At 40.2% G+C, this 16,337-nt stretch overlaps 1 protein-coding gene across 2 annotated transcripts; it reads left to right on the forward strand.

Moving 5' to 3' along the window:
• Window positions 1-6,457: 6,457 nt before the first annotated feature.
• Window positions 6,458-13,532, forward strand: LOC110702528 (pto-interacting protein 1-like). Of its 2 annotated transcripts, none has more exons than XM_021880248.1 (9): window positions 6,458-6,618; window positions 6,948-7,031; window positions 9,541-9,645; window positions 10,170-10,417; window positions 10,517-10,643; window positions 11,127-11,400; window positions 12,678-12,810; window positions 12,900-12,986; window positions 13,129-13,532. In XM_021880248.1, exons 3-9 carry the CDS (start codon window positions 9,561-9,563, stop codon window positions 13,261-13,263), a joined length of 1,089 nt encoding a protein of 362 aa, XP_021735940.1. In that variant the 5' UTR covers window positions 6,458-6,618; window positions 6,948-7,031; window positions 9,541-9,560; the 3' UTR covers window positions 13,264-13,532. The 2 variants fall into 2 exon arrangements, with proteins under 2 accessions (XP_021735940.1, XP_021735941.1); XM_021880249.1 differs by having other exon boundaries at window positions 6,948-7,013.
• The last annotated feature ends 2,805 nt before the right edge of the window (window positions 13,533-16,337 follow it).

Below are 16,337 nucleotides of genomic sequence, written 5' to 3' on the forward strand. Positions count from 1 at the left end.
GCGGCAGGGCTACTTTTGGCCTACTTTGGAAGCAGATGCAATGGAGATGGTGAAAAAATGTGACAAGTGCCAAAGGTTTGGCAAACTAATTCACCGTCCGGCTACTGACCTCACTACCATTCACAGCCCACTACCGTTTGCTAAGTGGGGCATGGACATTCTGGGTCCATATACGCCTGCTACAGGCGGCAGAAGGTACATACTTGTTGCCGTTGACTACTTCACTAAATGGGTAGAGGCGGAGGCGGTAAAGGGAATCAAGACGAAAGATGTAATTTCATTCATTTGGAAAAATGTCATCACTCGGTTCGGGGTTCCCATGTCTATGGTTTTTGATAATGGTCCCCAATTTGAGACGCCTGTTCTCAAAAGCTGGTTGGGAGACCAAGGAATTGCAAATTACTTTGCATCTGTCGGCCGTCCACAAGCAAACGGCCAGGTAGAAGCCTTTAATAAAATCATCTCAGACGGTCTCAAGAAAAAGATTGAACGAGCAGGCGACCTATGGGCGGATGAACTACCACATGTTCTCTGGGCCATTAGGACGACTGAAAAAGGGGCGACTGGATAAACTCCATTCCTCCTAACTTATGGTGCGGAAGCTGTTCTTCCAATAGAACACTACGAGCCGATTCTTCGAGTAATGCTATATGACGAAGAGGCAAACTGGGAAGCCATGCGCCTGGCATTAGACTCACTTCCTGAAAAGAGGGGCAATGCTGTTTTGCGCCATGAGATCTATCGCCTGAGAATGACTAGATCATACAACGAAAAAGTACACAGGCGTCCACTCAAAGTGGGGGACTTTGTACTTAGAAAAATGGAAGCAGTTGGTAGGGCTAATGAGTCTGGCAAACTAACTCCCAACTGGGAAGGACCCTACCGAATCTATGAGGAAGTCAGGGACGGTACCTACCGTCTGGAAACACCAGACGGACAACCGTTGCCTCGAACTTGGAATGTAGATAATCTTAAAAAATATTTCTTCTGAAAGATGTAAAGTAAAGAGCTACTTAATAAAAGTTTGCACTTACTATTCAATTTTGTATTACGAGGGGCATGCCGTCTGTACCTTTACAGTCGGCTACTCTCCATTGAGTTTTTCACTCTATCTTCAGAGGGGCATGCCGTCTGTACCTTTACAGTCGGCTACTCTCCATTGAGTATTTTACTCACAATACTTAGCTAAAAAGATTAGGGCCTGGCCGACCCTGTGCCTAACAGGCGGCTACCCTTCTTTTACTTAGCACCTACGTTCACCAAGAACTTACCAAGGCCACCGGCCGAATGATCAGACCAGGCGCCAAGCCAACTGATCAAATCTACAAAACTAATACGACCTGTCCCAACATCATAGCAGGCGTCCGACGGCATCCCTCCGGATGAAATTCGTCGCAGAGAGCAGCTCCCTTTTGGGTGGAACATTGTTCTATAAACTAATTACACGGCACCTATACGACTGTCCCCAAGGGCAACCACGTAGCCGTTTTTGAGACAAGGATAACTCTATCACTAACCAAACCAGTGGTAGCAGTTGACATCTGAGTCAGATGACCGCCTGTATTACTTGGGATAAATACAGGGGGTACCTATTGAGTTAATAGCCAACAAACATTGGCGAATCAAGGGGTCTAGCCGGCCTACGCCGCCTGGTACCTCTACTTCTCAAACAAAAGTGACGGCGACTGAGTAACTCCAACGTTAACTCATAGTCACTCCTTCAAATTTGGTATGGAACCTAAAAGGTTTGAGTCGTCCGCCTGTTTTTAACAAACAAGGGCACTCAAACCCCTATTCCTAATAGGTAACCTATTGAGTTAATAGCCAACAAACATTGGCAAATCAAGAGGATCAGCCGGCCTCCGCCGCCTGGTACCTCTACTATTCAATCTAGAGTGTGACGAAGACTAAGTAACTCCTATGTTAAGTTAATAGTCACTCAAACTTAGTATGGAGCCTAAAAGGTATGAGTCGTCCGCCTGTTTTTAACAAACAGGGACTCTCAACCACTACTCTTGCTAGGTTAACAAATTATGAGTTAAAAGCCAACATTGGCAATAAAGGGAAACAACCGGTACCCGCCGCTTGTTATCCTACTTACTTAATTCCTTGGCGACTAGGTAATATTCTATTTACTTGGTCAGACCACTTTCCTACTTGGTTAAAATTACAAAAAGACAGGCACGCCTGCCTAAAAAGGATCCAGACAAAATAGTTCTAATACCGATTGAATAAATGGCCGACTGATCGTCTATCCTGGAAACAGACAACCAGTCGTCCAGGGGCATAGGCGGCGTACTAACTATCCGTACCTGTCTGCAACGTTCGGCCATGTACAACAGTCGGTCTAGTAAACAATGGGATATTAGATATGGAATACTTGGACAAATTTGAAGCAAAACAAAAATTCATTAAAAATAAGCCGGTCATTAAAGACCAGCAAAATATTCAAAGCCCCGGCCCCCTGGCCGGGTAAAGACAAAGCAAACGGCACGCAGGCCGTGGAAAAAATACATTAAGCTTAAGAAGGGGGCAGTTCAGTATTAGCAGCTGCCGCCTGGTCAGCACTCTTCTTGCTGGACTCGGCTTCAGCTGCATCCTCTTTTGATGCCTTACCCCCAAGTGGCACAAGCGCCACAACCGGCTCTTCCTCCTCCTCCAACGCATCTCCCAACGCCTCTTCTTCAGCAGCCGCCAGGATCTCTTGATTATATGTTTCCGAACACTGGCGGTACGTTCTTTCCCAAGAGGCAAAGTCGGCATTGGGGAACAGGCGGCCCCAGGTCATGCGCTGGATTTGAGCGGAGTCTTCCATCATCTCCCGGACGAGCTCTTTCTTCTCTTGCTCGGCCTTTTCCGAGAGCTCTTGGGTAAGACTCTTCTCTTGGCTCACCAGGCGTTCTTTTACGTTGGCCAAGGATTTCTCCATGGCTTCGTAAGAGTGCATTTTTTGGCGAAGAGGTTTCAGCTCGGCCTTAAGATTTGTGATGGTCGCGCCCAGCTCGTCATTCTTCTTCTGGGCCGCCTCTAACTGAGCCCGAACAGCGGCGGTAGCCTGCGCCTGATAATAAAGAATATCAATGGTCAGTACTTCATTTTGGGCAATTTGAAACATTGCCTTATCACAGTTAGAGGCGGCCATAGCTTTTGCAGCCTTTACCTCTTTGTTTTTCCGATCAAGCGGCTTGCGAAGGCTGTTAACTCGGAGCAGGGCCTAAGTACAAAAAAACAGGCGTCAGTTTCCAAACAAAAAAGATAACAGGCGTCCTGGAACTCAAATACTCAAAAATATGCTAAGTATACCTCAGCAAGGACCCCTGCAATCCCATCAAGGTCAAGGGTGCCGGCACCCCTGACCGCCTCCCTTTCAGATGGAGGAACTACTTTGATCATGGACTTGGCTACCTCAACCAAGTCAAGCCCCTGAGGGCCGGCTGCATCAAGCGTAAAAAAGCAAGTTAGACCTAGTCAAGAAGGAAGCAAGTGTAAAAGTTTTTACAAGTAATTGTCCATACTTCTAGGCGGCCCCGCCGGGGTTTTAGAAGAAGTGGCCGGCTGCTTCTCAGCCGCCACTGTTTTCCTGGAAGACCCAGGAGAGCTTGCAACAGTCGTCCTCCGGGCCTTGGGGTCCGGCTGTTGCGAGGAAGAAGCTCTTGGAGTGCCCGACTGAAAATAAAAAGAGTTAGTATATGCATAAGACAACTCCTAAAAGAGGAAGAGTTTTCGAAGCCTACCAAGGGTGCCCCCTTGTTGGGGGAGTCGGTACAAGACTGTTGCATGAGAGAGGCCCGCAACATGGCCGCCGCAGTCTTGGATGCTGTTATTTTACTCATGGCGTCAGCTGCAAAAAATAAACAGCAAAGTTAGTAAAATCCCAAGTAAACAAAGCGTGAAAAAACAGAGTATTTGACAGGCCGGCTACCTCTAGAGCACCGACTGCTGAGGCCACAGGCGGCCAAAAAGTACTCGTCATAGAGCCACTTGAAGCTCGGGACGCAGTTTAGGGGTACTTGCTCTCGTACCCCTGAAGTAGAGTTCACCCTAGTCTCTACTTTGAAGAGTCCTTTGTCTAGGATCTCTTTTTTAGCCTTTGGGGGAACAGGTGGCATGCTGCGGCCGCCTGCGAGAAGAGGCGGATCCCTATTCCACTTGTTAAAGCGTTGGTTCAGCTCCGTGTCTGAACCCTCGATGATAAGGAAGGTGTTCCGCCAATCCTTCCATTTGTTCGCCTTACCTCTCGTCATGAGGTAACCCCTATGGCTTGTTAATTGATACCAGCCGGTACCTCCCGACTTAGGGGTCCGGCTGAGATAGTTCATGTGGGCGAAAGCCTCAAAGCTTGGCTCCACCCCGTACATTTCGCACCCGGCCACATAGCCGAGTACGTTTACCCAAGAGTTGGGGGCTAACTGCCATAACCCCAAATCATACCCATCTAAAATCCGCTGAACAGCCGGATGTAATGGGAAGCGCAGTCCAGCTTTGATGGCCGCCACATAGCAGCCAAAGCAGCCGTCATCATAGCTGGTACCAGCCGGCCAGACGACAGTGTCTTCTGGATCCGGCACGAACAGTAAAAATTTCGGGCCCATTCTGTGGTTAGCTATAAAGCTCTCCACTTTGTCTTGCATGGTTGCGATCCGGCCCCGGGGTACCGTGCAATAGTAAGGGGTGTTTTCCTCTCTGAAAGAGGCGGACGGTTCCGCCCAATTGTCCCCCTTCTCAACTGCATGAGAAAGCCTCGCCTCTTGTAGGCGGCTGTTTCTTTCTTCTGAGCCTGAAGAACTGTGGCCAGAAGAGCTGGACTCGGACTCGTCCTCTGACGAGTCCGAAGAGGACGACTCCTCCCCTCTCCCAGAGGGGCCCGCCTCCTCTCCCTTAGAAGGAGCAGGAGGAAAATTAGACATATCAACGGTAAAATGGGAAGGGACCACCTTGACCCCTGTCTCAGAACTGTCGGCTTGGCAGTCGCCTCGTTTCACTTCTACATCTGGCGCCTGGTCAGATGTTTCACTAATGAGCACCCTTTGGGAGGAGCCGTCCAAGTTTGAGATCATAGCAGTCTTTTTTGTTCTGGCCATCACGTTCTGCATAGACACAGATACAGTCGGACTTTGTATAAAGGGCAAAGATGGGTCCAGAAAAGGGCAGGCGGCACTCCTAGTCCTAGATTCAGCCGTCCCCGGTGACCGGCTGATCACTAACTTAGGTCGTGTCGTGTGCTTCCGTGGTGCCATTTCAAAAAATAAAAAGAAAATTAAGAGTAAGAGAACTGAGTTACCTGAACGAGTGACGGTTGATGAGGTTCTGGAAATCCGGTGCAGTCGGCTTGTCAGAACAGGCGGTAGGCAGAAAAGGTCCGAAATGTCAGAGCAAGTTCAGGGGTCCGAATGTTCTCGCAAAGTTCTCAAATGTGAAAATGACCAAAGTCAGCACTTCCTTATATAGGCAAAGTGAGAAGGCGAAGGGTCGCTTCCAAATTCAAAATTTGGGCGGGAAAATCTCTCGGCCGTTTGCAAGGTGACACCTGTAGCAGGCCGTCGCCTGTCACCGTGCGACACCTGTCACAGGCGACACGTGACCAGTCACGTGCCACCTGTGAGGGGCAAATGATTAGGGGATTTTTATCCACCAATCACCGTTGGACAAGTGGACCAACCAGGTTCCGCCACGTGTCCTTCACGTAGGCCAATAGGAGCCTGCCACGTGTCAATCACAGATACGTCCTCTACGGACCAATTGAGACACGCCACGTGTCCACCCATGCCAAATGGGAAAACCGGCCAACAAGGCCCAATCCTGTCTAGAGGCCCGGTCAGCCCTAGGTTTACCCTAAACCTAGAGAGTGGCACGCTTCTCAAGACTATAAATACTTAATTAATCCTCATTAAAGGGGATCAAGCAATTAATCTCACCTGAAGAACGGAACAGAACAGAAACGTTACGGAAGACACTAATAACCGGCTAATCTCGCTAACAACGCAGATTACCAACATTAAACACTCTCACCTAGAGAGATCTTATTACTTTAATTTCCGTATTAATTACTCCTTAATCAGGTACTAACTTGACCGTTGGAGGCGGAGCTCTCAGGAGTCTCCGTTATTTTGCAGGTACAGGCGTCCGGTTCCAGTCTCGGAATTGTAACTCTCCCGCAGGACATCAGAAAACCCCGAAACACAATATACATTAATGATCAGTTAGTTTCTGTAATAATTCGGGACATCATCCGGCCCAAAAATTAGGTTGTGATTGGTAATGACGACAAATGTGCCCGTTTAATGTGTAGGCCGCCGTGTAGCGGGTAGGCGATGTACTCCGTAGCATTTACTCCGTAATTTATATCGTTACTCCGTATTCATTAAGACAATGTGCAGGGTGGACCAAGTCAATCTTATTTAATTCCCAATAAATGACTTTTGTTTTATTTATAGTAGCGTTGACCATATATAAACAATTCCCAACGACCTTTCATCACATTTTTCCTACCAACATTCTCTCACACCATCCCCTCTAAAACCGCCCTCTCAGCCTCTTTCTCCGGCCACCTCCGCCGGCGACAGACGGCGGTGATCACGGCGGCGCTTCCTGTTTCCTCTTCATCATTTCCATTTTCCGGTGATTTTCCTTCCTAATTTTCGAAATTAGGGCTCATTTGATTGAATTATGTTGTCATTTTTTAATTTATTAATTGTTCTGCCACACATGCTGATTAATTACAAAATTCCTGCGAAATAATTGTTCTTCTTGATTATTAGTCTAATTAATCTTAAGCTATCAATTAATTATTTAATCAACGAATATGAAAAGATATCTGGACAAAATAATAGTCATAGTCTATCCTTTTACCCAGTTTTTGACGATTAAATTATTATATATTTTGGTATGTTTTTTTTTTATAATCTAACATCTGTTTTTATTGTCTTATTCAATTTTATCTTTTGCAGGCTGCTGAAGAAGTTTTTGTGTTCTTCGTCTAAAATAATTGGCTGAATTTTCAACTGTAAATTCGGGTTCACTTTTGTTTGAAGGTTTGTTTTAATTTATGGTTATGATTAATTTTGATTATTGTTATTGTTATAATTTGATAATGTTTATATTAAATTTGGTATGCATGATACTTTTTTTTTTTGGGTATTTGTTTGAATTGGGAAAACTATGAAATTGTTCATAATAAGGGATTGTTAGGTAGGATTGTTTTGTCATAAAAAAAAAAGAAAAGAATTAAGGGATTGTTTGATATTTGTTGATATTCTCTCTGTGGATTGCATACTGTTGCATTGCTTTACATACCATGTCAAATGCTAAGGTTAAGGTTTTGGTGGGTGGTTAACAATTCACGTTGTTTGGAGATGAAATATAGACTAAGAAATTGTTTTGCAATTATGGCGTCCCGTGCTGAAAGGCTGGGAATTGACATTTGTAATCACGTTTTTGGAAATCGGTTTCCCCATATGTAGGGATGCTGAATGGGTGAGACACAGGGAATGAAAGGAGAGGGAGACTGTAGTAGTAGTAGGATGATCATGGGATTGATTTTTTGAAATTTCGGAATTTTTTTTAATCTGAGGAAGTAATAGCAATGTGGCCTTTGTCTTTGATAGCATTAAGCTCTAAGAATTTTATGGACTCAAGTGTGACAGTTTTGACGAAAGAGAAAATTTAGGGATTAATGTTGTTGTTTGAATGTTGTTCCTGTTGAGAATTTTTGTTATGCTTTATGGGAAGCTACATGACTAACATTGGTAATCGAATTTAGGAGATTGTGGATTAAGGATGTTCTACGATGTGGTAAAGTTTATGAAAATGTCATTGAATGAAAGGTGCCATATCTAAAAGACTGTGATGTGAACTGTAGAGCAATCTAAGGAGTTTTGGCTTTGAATTTAGCACTTGTTGTCTTGATGGTAGATACTGAGGAACTGACTACTGCCTAGATCTTGTTTTGGCAAAGCTTCTTAAAGGTTTGACAACTACGAGAGCATGTAAAAATTATGAAGCTATTGTTAATTTATAGTGAGGTGCTTGTGGTAGTATTCAAAATGAATACCAATTGTAAGATTGGCATGTCAAGAAATAAATACAAGACTATGAGAAAATGTATTTATTATTGTACGGTTGTGCCCAGTAGCTGACTTTTGCTTGCTATAGTTTTTTCAATTAAGCTTTAATAAAATTGTGGAATCAAGCTACCTTTTGTCCACCAAGGTTTGGAGCAAATTATAGTACTACAAAATTACTTCTATTATGGAATATAGGATATGATGGAATATCAACAGAAGTAACCCTGTCCTGATAGATGTATATGAGATTTTTTTGTTGCACTGAAATTGTATGCTACAGTCATTCTTAGGAAAAATTGTCCAGTGAGAAGAAGCTGTAATCTCTCTCTCTTCTTTTATCCCTTTTGTTTTCTGTAAATGTGAACACGTCTTACATAATGTTTTAATATTTGTCGCTTACTGACTTTGCCATAATGATTGTTAATTCCATCTTAGGTTTCAGGTGATGCTGTCCCTTAAGGTTTAAGAAAATAAGTATAGGATTTGTCGTAGAAGAATTTGAAAAATAAAGATGGATGATAGAAATTTTAGGTGGAGACTTAAATATTGATGTAGGTTTTCTATAGGCAAGAGTTTATTTGAACAGATTTTTATTTGACAATGTATACCTTACACATATTACAGCTATTTCCACTTTATTCTAGTCACTGAAGCTGTTGAGAAGGAAATTATGAAAATATAAAATAAGTTTGGATGTGTGCTTTACTGCTCTCATTGAAATTTGGTAAGTTTCTGTGCTGGTATCTGATTTGAGGGCTTCATATTTGGTGATATTGGTGTATTTGCTGACTGCTGCCACGATAAAAGTTTTCTTGGGGATAAATGGTCTTAAGTACATAATGGTTGAATGTCTGGTCTCTCAAGTTAACATGCAGAATTGTCATAGGGATTGATATCTATTGCAAATTTTCACTTATGTCTATGACAAAAGCATTAGTGTAAGGCTGATGAGTGAAGATAGATTCTTCCTTTTCAATATTTCAGTCTTGCCTCTATGGTGCTCCTTGTGAATATTATTGCTTTTAATTTTATATAATTAACTTTTTGGCCAAATTTAGTCTAAGATCCATTCTTAGAAATTGCTTCCAGTGCATAGCAAATTCTGTTTTGTTTTAGAGCATTGTATTATTACAAGATAACACCTCTTTCCTTTGTTTAATGGGTCATGGCCTCATGGGTGTCTCCATTGAATGCTAAATAGTCTCTCATTTGCCAAACTTCTTGTTTTTGCATGGAAATATGCTAATATTATTAGCTGCTTGCTTTTGTAATACTGTACTGTATAATATAACATACTTTGTACCTGTTAATTTTTTAGTCTTCAAGTTTCTAGACGCCCTTGTTACATTAGAATTGAGATACGATTGTGGTGAATTGTTGTCTTGTTTCCCTACCATGTGGTCATTATTCTTCCTCTGTAGCTTTAAAATTAATAAAATTCTATGGAGGTAATTTTTATGATGCATAATTTTGGCAGATTAGTGAAAGGGAGAGAACATGAGTTGCTTTGGCTGTTTTGGAGGAGATGCAGCCCATAGACATTCAGACAATGGAGGTGGTTATATTCCCAGAACTCTAGCAGGTATTTTAGTTCATGCTGACTGCTTGTGTTTTGTATAATATGATGCCTTGTATGCATATAGCTGAGAACAACTGAAATAGTATCTCTGTTAAGCTTGCTCAATTTCACCCTCACCTTTTAATTGAATAAAATAAAGGAAACAGTTATTGAGAGTTTTCTCTGTCTTATTGCTATTTTTTCACTCAGTTGAGCTTGCTGGTCTTGAATCTCTCAATTTGCTTTTCTCAACTCACCCTAACCCACAGTTGTCAGTGATTACTTAATATCTTAAATGTATCATAATGAAAAGAACTGTAATGCTAGAATTCTGTGAGCAGTTATACGTTTATACCCCCTTTTTTTATTTATTTATTTTTATTTTTAATACATGCACATATGTGTGCCTGTCTGTGTATGTTTGAAGTTCTTGATGATAGAAAATCTGATTTATTGTCTTAAGTTTGGGCCACCAGGCATCTTTGGTTTATTTTCTTCATCATATGCTGTTTTCTCAGTTTATATGTATTAAATTCAAATTTTTGTAGGGAGAGATGGAAATTATCAGTTAGTTGATAATGCACCTAGCAAGCCACCAGTGAAAGTTCAGCCTATAGCTGTCCCTAAAATTTCTGTGGAAGAACTAAGAGAAGTTACAGAGAACTATGGTTCCAATGCTTTAATAGGGGAGGGCTCATATGGCAGAGTGTACTATGGGGTGCTTAAAAATGGGCGTGCAGCCGCTATAAAAAAACTGGATGCCAGCAAACAACCAGATGACGAATTTTTAGCTCAGGTTTAAAACTCCCAGAATCATATTGAAAATTTGGACCTGCTATAGTGCTATTTTGAACATTATAACACTGGGGTGCTTATTTAACCTTTTTATTTGCAGGTTTCGATGGTTTCAAGGCTAAAACATGAAAATTTTGTTGAATTGCTTGGTTATTGTGTTGATGGTAACCTACGTATTCTTGCATATGAGTTTGCATCAAATGGATCTCTTCATGACATTCTTCACGGTAAGCTGTATTCTGAATTGTCAATATTTTTTTATTTACCATTGTCCCTTTTCTCTTATTACTACTGCCTTATGTCCAGACTGATTGGTTTTTTCTTTATGTAAGAAATTTTTGGCCTTATCTAAGCCTTGGACTTTTTACCTTTTGCTGCTTATGAATTATGATTAAGGTGGAAGATAAGTATGATGCTTTCTCATCATTTTGTGTAAGTACTGAGGGCTACTGATAGATACCAATTGTATACTTACTGCATTTGGTCATTATATGGTGATATGTGGTCCTTTTTTCATTAGTTGCTTCAATATCTTAGTACTGCATTGTTTCACTTTGTGAGTTTGAATGCTCAATTGCTCAGTGCATATTGGTGAGTATGTACTTGTAGTTTAGCTAATGAACCTGGAAATGTGTTTTCAGACCTTTTGTTTTTTTAGGAAGTGATAATTTGTTTTCGTCAATATTTACGTACTGCTGTTATAAATCTAGGGAGGAAGGGTGTCAAAGGAGCACAACCTGGGCCTGTTCTGTCGTGGACACAACGTGTTAAAATTGCAGTAGGTGCTGCTAGGGGACTTGAGTTTTTGCATGAGAAAGCTGCTCCCCCCATTTTTCACCGTGATATCAAGTCTAGTAATATACTGCTCTTTGATGATGATGTTGCTAAGATTGGTGATTTTGACCTGTCAAATCAAGCTCCAGATATGGCAGCACGACTTCATTCGACAAGAGTTCTTGGAACTTTTGGTTACCATGCACCTGAGTAAGGACTTCAAACTCCTTTTTTTTCTTCTATGTTGGGGAATTTTATTACCACAGTATGACTATCAAAATGGTCTATTTCATGTAAAATATTATACTAGGGCACACATATGCGATATGGATTGGAATGGTTACTTCAAAGTATTAGACTAAACCCCTTGACACCCTGTATATGAATGAATGGCCAAGGATGGTTACTATAATCAAAGTATTATAGTGTATGCATGGCCAAGGATAGTTTTGATAGTAGCATATTCTCCTGATAGTTCTGTTAATCGGTTAATCCCCTTGACACCCTGCATTAAACTAACATGGTGTAAAGTGGGATGGTTACTTACATTAGAGTATTAAGCTGATATAGTAATAGTATATGAATGACCAAAGATAGTTCTGAACACTGAAATAATTTTCTGGTAGTTCCGTACTTCTGTGACTTAATCCCCATGACACCCTGCATTAGATTAACTTGGTGTGGATTGTGATGGTTTCTTAAATTATAGTATAAGTGTATGAATTGCCAAGGATAGTTTTTACACTGGTGTAGTCTTCTGGTTCTGTGACTTTATCACCTTGAATATTTTGTAGAGCTGAAACAATGTTGACAGAAGACCTAGTATTCATAGAGCCTCACAACACACACCACTGGAGGGGTGGTATTATGGGCCTTGACTCCTTAGTCCTCATAACGACATCCCTTTTTCTCCCTTCTTTTTTATTTGGTTTTCTTTAATATTTTAGGAGCTACATTATCTGTTTTTTCTTTCAGCAAACAGGGCCCCTTGAAATCTAAATACCCTAATAGTTGTATGGCCTTAGTGTGCGGATATTTTTTATCTGCTTTTATGGCAGTGACGCAGTGTACATCATATGCTTTCTAGAGTCTAGACCTTTATTGACTTTTGACTTAATGTTCTTGGTAAGCCTCTTACTATTGCACCAAAGGTAATATCTGCTTATTCCTTATAAGTAGTGATGATGGTTATTGGTCGCCTGACTTGGTGCTGGTACGTAAGTTAATATTCCAGGATTTTATCTCCACTTTATCACCAAAAAATCTCTGAAGGGAGTATTATTAAACTTATGTTCAACAAGGTCAATCTTTACAGTCATAGAAACATCTGAAGATTCTGAACACTGACGGCTTGATGATTAAGCAAACAGTCTCCTCTTTAGTCATAGAATGGAGTGCCTTCAGATTTATTTAGCTTCCTCTATCTAGTTATAAGATTCACTCTCCAACTATTTCGCCTATAATCTGATCATTGTTCACGTCCTTAGGTATGCAATGACGGGGCAGCTTAATGCCAAGAGTGATGTATACAGTTTTGGCGTTGTCTTGCTTGAGCTTCTCACTGGTCGGAAGCCTGTTGATCATACCTTACCTCGTGGACAGCAAAGTCTGGTGACATGGGTACTTATTATTTTGCTCTGTTCTCTGATTTTTCTAGTACAGATAACTAGGCTTTACTCCTAATTTATGCATAAATTTTATGATGTCAGGCTACACCTAAACTCAGTGAAGACAAAGTCAAGCAGTGTGTTGATCCGAGACTCAATGGAGAGTATCCTGCCAAAGCTGTTGCAAAGGTATACGTCTTTCATACCTGGATTAGGCTTGGCTAACAGTTGGTGGTTGTTGAATGACATGCTTTCTTTCTGTGCATGTTAATTTTTTCTGACAAATGAATTAGTACAAGAATCTATGCTAATACATTGAATCATTATGCAGATGGCTGCAGTTGCTGCATTGTGTGTACAGTATGAATCTGATTTTCGGCCAAACATGAGCATCGTTGTCAAGGCACTCCAACCTTTGTTAAATGCTGCGCGGCATGTTGCCAGCCATGATGTTCCAAGCTCATGAACATTTGATCTCTCCTTCCCTGCCATTTGTCCGTCTCAATATGTGGCTATGGTTTTTGGTAATGCAAAGTATACAGAGACATTAATTTTCTGGACTAAAGAAAAATTATTTTAGCTTGTGCAGTGCTCACTTTTGGTTGATAAGCTGTAATTTTGGTTTGCTCATAGTGTGGCTATTGATTTATTTTGTGGTCTGGATGTTGGTGTCGCATTTTTCCAGCTCATACACTTCGGTTGAATGAAATTATAGCTGTTTATCATTGAAGTACATATATTCTTCGTATGTTATGTTAAACTCCTATGAAGCGAGGACTAATTCATTATTTGTACATTTTTTTATCGCTCAGTACAAGTAGAAAGACTAGGTCATTTTTCTAGCAGCAACTGCCAGGTTGTGAGCCCCTAAATAATCTCCTGTCTAGTGTTTACCTTATTTACGGAGTACATTTCAAATAAAAAGTTTATATGGTAAAATAGCCCTATATTCAGATGATAACCATCAGTCTATCATATACACTCTGTCCAGATTATTACTTTCCGCTCTATGGGAGGTAAGGATTGTAGTACATCTAAGACGTATAATTGTCGAGCAACCTTTTACGCCGATCCAATGGTGGTGTTGAAGCTGTTTCCACTCCATATGATGGTGATGCTATCGCCTTTTTACTCTGACACTGCATGAAGAGAAGAAAGTAAGTGCAATAGACATTTCATTTTTCTACCCTTTGCCTTAATGGTGTTACAGCTGATACAGAAAGGGCTGACTACTTGACTTATAGCCATAATCTGCTGCCTAAAATAGCTTTCATTATGTTCGTGTTATATACTAATTGTGTATGTTTCAAATAAATAAATAAATAAATAAATACTAATTGTGTTAAAATTTAGAGAAAGGAGGTGGAAAAATATGCACTAAATGTTGGAATACATAATAATAGTTTATCCGTATCTTTTTAGTTGACACATTAATTTAGTCATGTTTGCCAATGAACAAATTCAACTTGTAATATCTTTAATTACCGATAATCATAAATAATAAAAAGTTGATATTTTGAAAATAAATATATTTTGTGTCAAATAAGTCTTCTCTCTTCACTCAGTCAAATTACATGCCAACACACATACATGCTTAAACACATAAGCTCACCCTTTTTTACTTTAATTACAACTGAATAAGGTATTTTTTATTTTTTTTTTATTTTTTTTTTTTGACAAAGATACAACTGAATAAGTTAATAAAGTATGATTGCCTTAATTACAAAGGCACTTGAGAGTAGAGAGGTGGGTAAGAAATCTCTACCTTCAAGTACCTTCATTTGGGAGGATTCGAATCCCAAACCCTTAAATAAGAGTCTTACCAAGTGAACCAACACTTTATTGGTTATAATACATTAATACTTGTATGTAAGTAGTATATTAGTACTTTGTACTTCCATACAAGATTACAAAAGTACCTTCATTAAAAAAAATTCTCTAACCAGTTCATTAATGAAATTTTAATCCTTTTCTATCTATTTCAATTCCCATCCTAATACTTTGCCCTTCTTGGTAACATTGTGTTGGAACTTGGGAATATATGGGGTATAACCTTATAACACTATAACCATATAACACTAAATCTATTCCTACTCTTTATTCCCAAATATGAGAAATAAATAGGAAAAATTGATTCTAATAATTCCACCTTTAACCGATTCGCCATTAATAATCTCACCTTTAGATTATTATTTAATAATTCCACCTTTGTAGGGGATCTTCTTCTATTGGTCTCTAACCTGTTGGTAACCTGTTTTCATAGGTTAATATGTCATGTGTCGTTTTTTAATTGGTTGAAAAATAAAACATAAAAAAAAAACAAAACTGAAAAACTAAAAAACTAAAAAACTAAAAAACAAAACTGAAAAAAATAAAAAACTAAACCCACCAGCCACCCTCACCCATGTGAACCCAAACGGTGGCCAAACCTTACCCTAGCCCCACCAAAAACCGACCGGCTGCCACCCAAAACCCCCGCAATTGGCCGGTCGAAACCACACATTACCGAAAACCACCCACGCCGACCAAAAGCAACCCCCAAAATCACCCCTGACCAGAATCCCACCCTCGAAAACCACCACAACCACCACCATAAAAACCCAACCCAGCCGCCAAAACCCCCCTTTTAACCGCCGAAAACCCCCTTTAACCGCCGAAAACCACCGTAAAACCCCGAAACTCTTACCCAAATTCAACCTCAAGCCATCCTTGAAGAAATTGATTCATTGATTTATTTTTTTTTAATTCATTGATATTAAGGGGTTCAATGGTTTTCGTGGGTGTGAGGGTTGGAATTGGGTCGGTTTTTTGTAGATAAGGGTGGGAATGGGTGGCTGTGGGGATGGGGGTTCGGCGGTGGAGGAGGGGCTGTCGGAGTTTGTTAGGGCTGGCTGGGTTTTCAAAAAGAAAAAATTAGTTTTTTTTTTTAAAAAAAAAAAAATTTATTTACCAATTTTTGACCAATTATTTAGTGACACATGTCACTCAAATTAAAAAAAAAAGTTTACCCAATGTTCAGGTTACTGGTCATAAGGGACCAATAGAAAATGATCCCCTATAACGGTGGGATTATTAATGGTGAATCGGTTAAAGGTGTGATTATTTTCCAAACAAATATGGGACTTTCCACCAATCCGGAATGAAAGTTCCATTCCCACTAAACTCCTAGGCCAGCCTCCCATAGTCTTACACTTCTACGTGTACTTCATCCATTTCGTAATAATCATAACACTTTTAATTTTCTAAACTAAGAAAGTACTAATTCACAAACATCAATGGCTTCTGAACTCCTAACCTTGATAATTTTATAAACCACTTACCTTGCTCATTTAATAGCTCAAGGGGTATATTTATAATTTTATATTTACTTTTTTTGGTTTATTATCATTTTATAATACAAATTTCTTTTTATTTTCATATTTACCCCTCGATAAGTTTATAGTGTTAGGAAAGGGAAGTTAGTGACTTAGGAGTTAGGAATTTCCCTTCTCAGTTCTCACTTTGGCTATCTCTCGAGCTTTTAACGATTCCCAGGTAATT

The sequence above is a fragment of the Chenopodium quinoa genome, unplaced genomic scaffold (assembly GCF_001683475.1).
Source record: "Chenopodium quinoa cultivar QQ74 unplaced genomic scaffold, ASM168347v1, whole genome shotgun sequence".
Lineage (NCBI taxonomy): Eukaryota > Viridiplantae > Streptophyta > Magnoliopsida > Caryophyllales > Amaranthaceae > Chenopodium > Chenopodium quinoa.

Coding starts and splice junctions, on each gene's coding strand:
- LOC110702528 (XM_021880248.1), top strand. CDS start 9,561: ATGAGTTGCTTTGGCTGTTTTGGAGGAGATGCAGCCCATAGACATTCA. Junction 12,811..12,899: donor AGCAAAGTCTGGTGACATGG/GTACTTATTATT, acceptor TTATGATGTCAG/GCTACACCTAAACTCAGTGA. Junction 12,987..13,128: donor CTGCCAAAGCTGTTGCAAAG/GTATACGTCTTT, acceptor ATCATTATGCAG/ATGGCTGCAGTTGCTGCATT.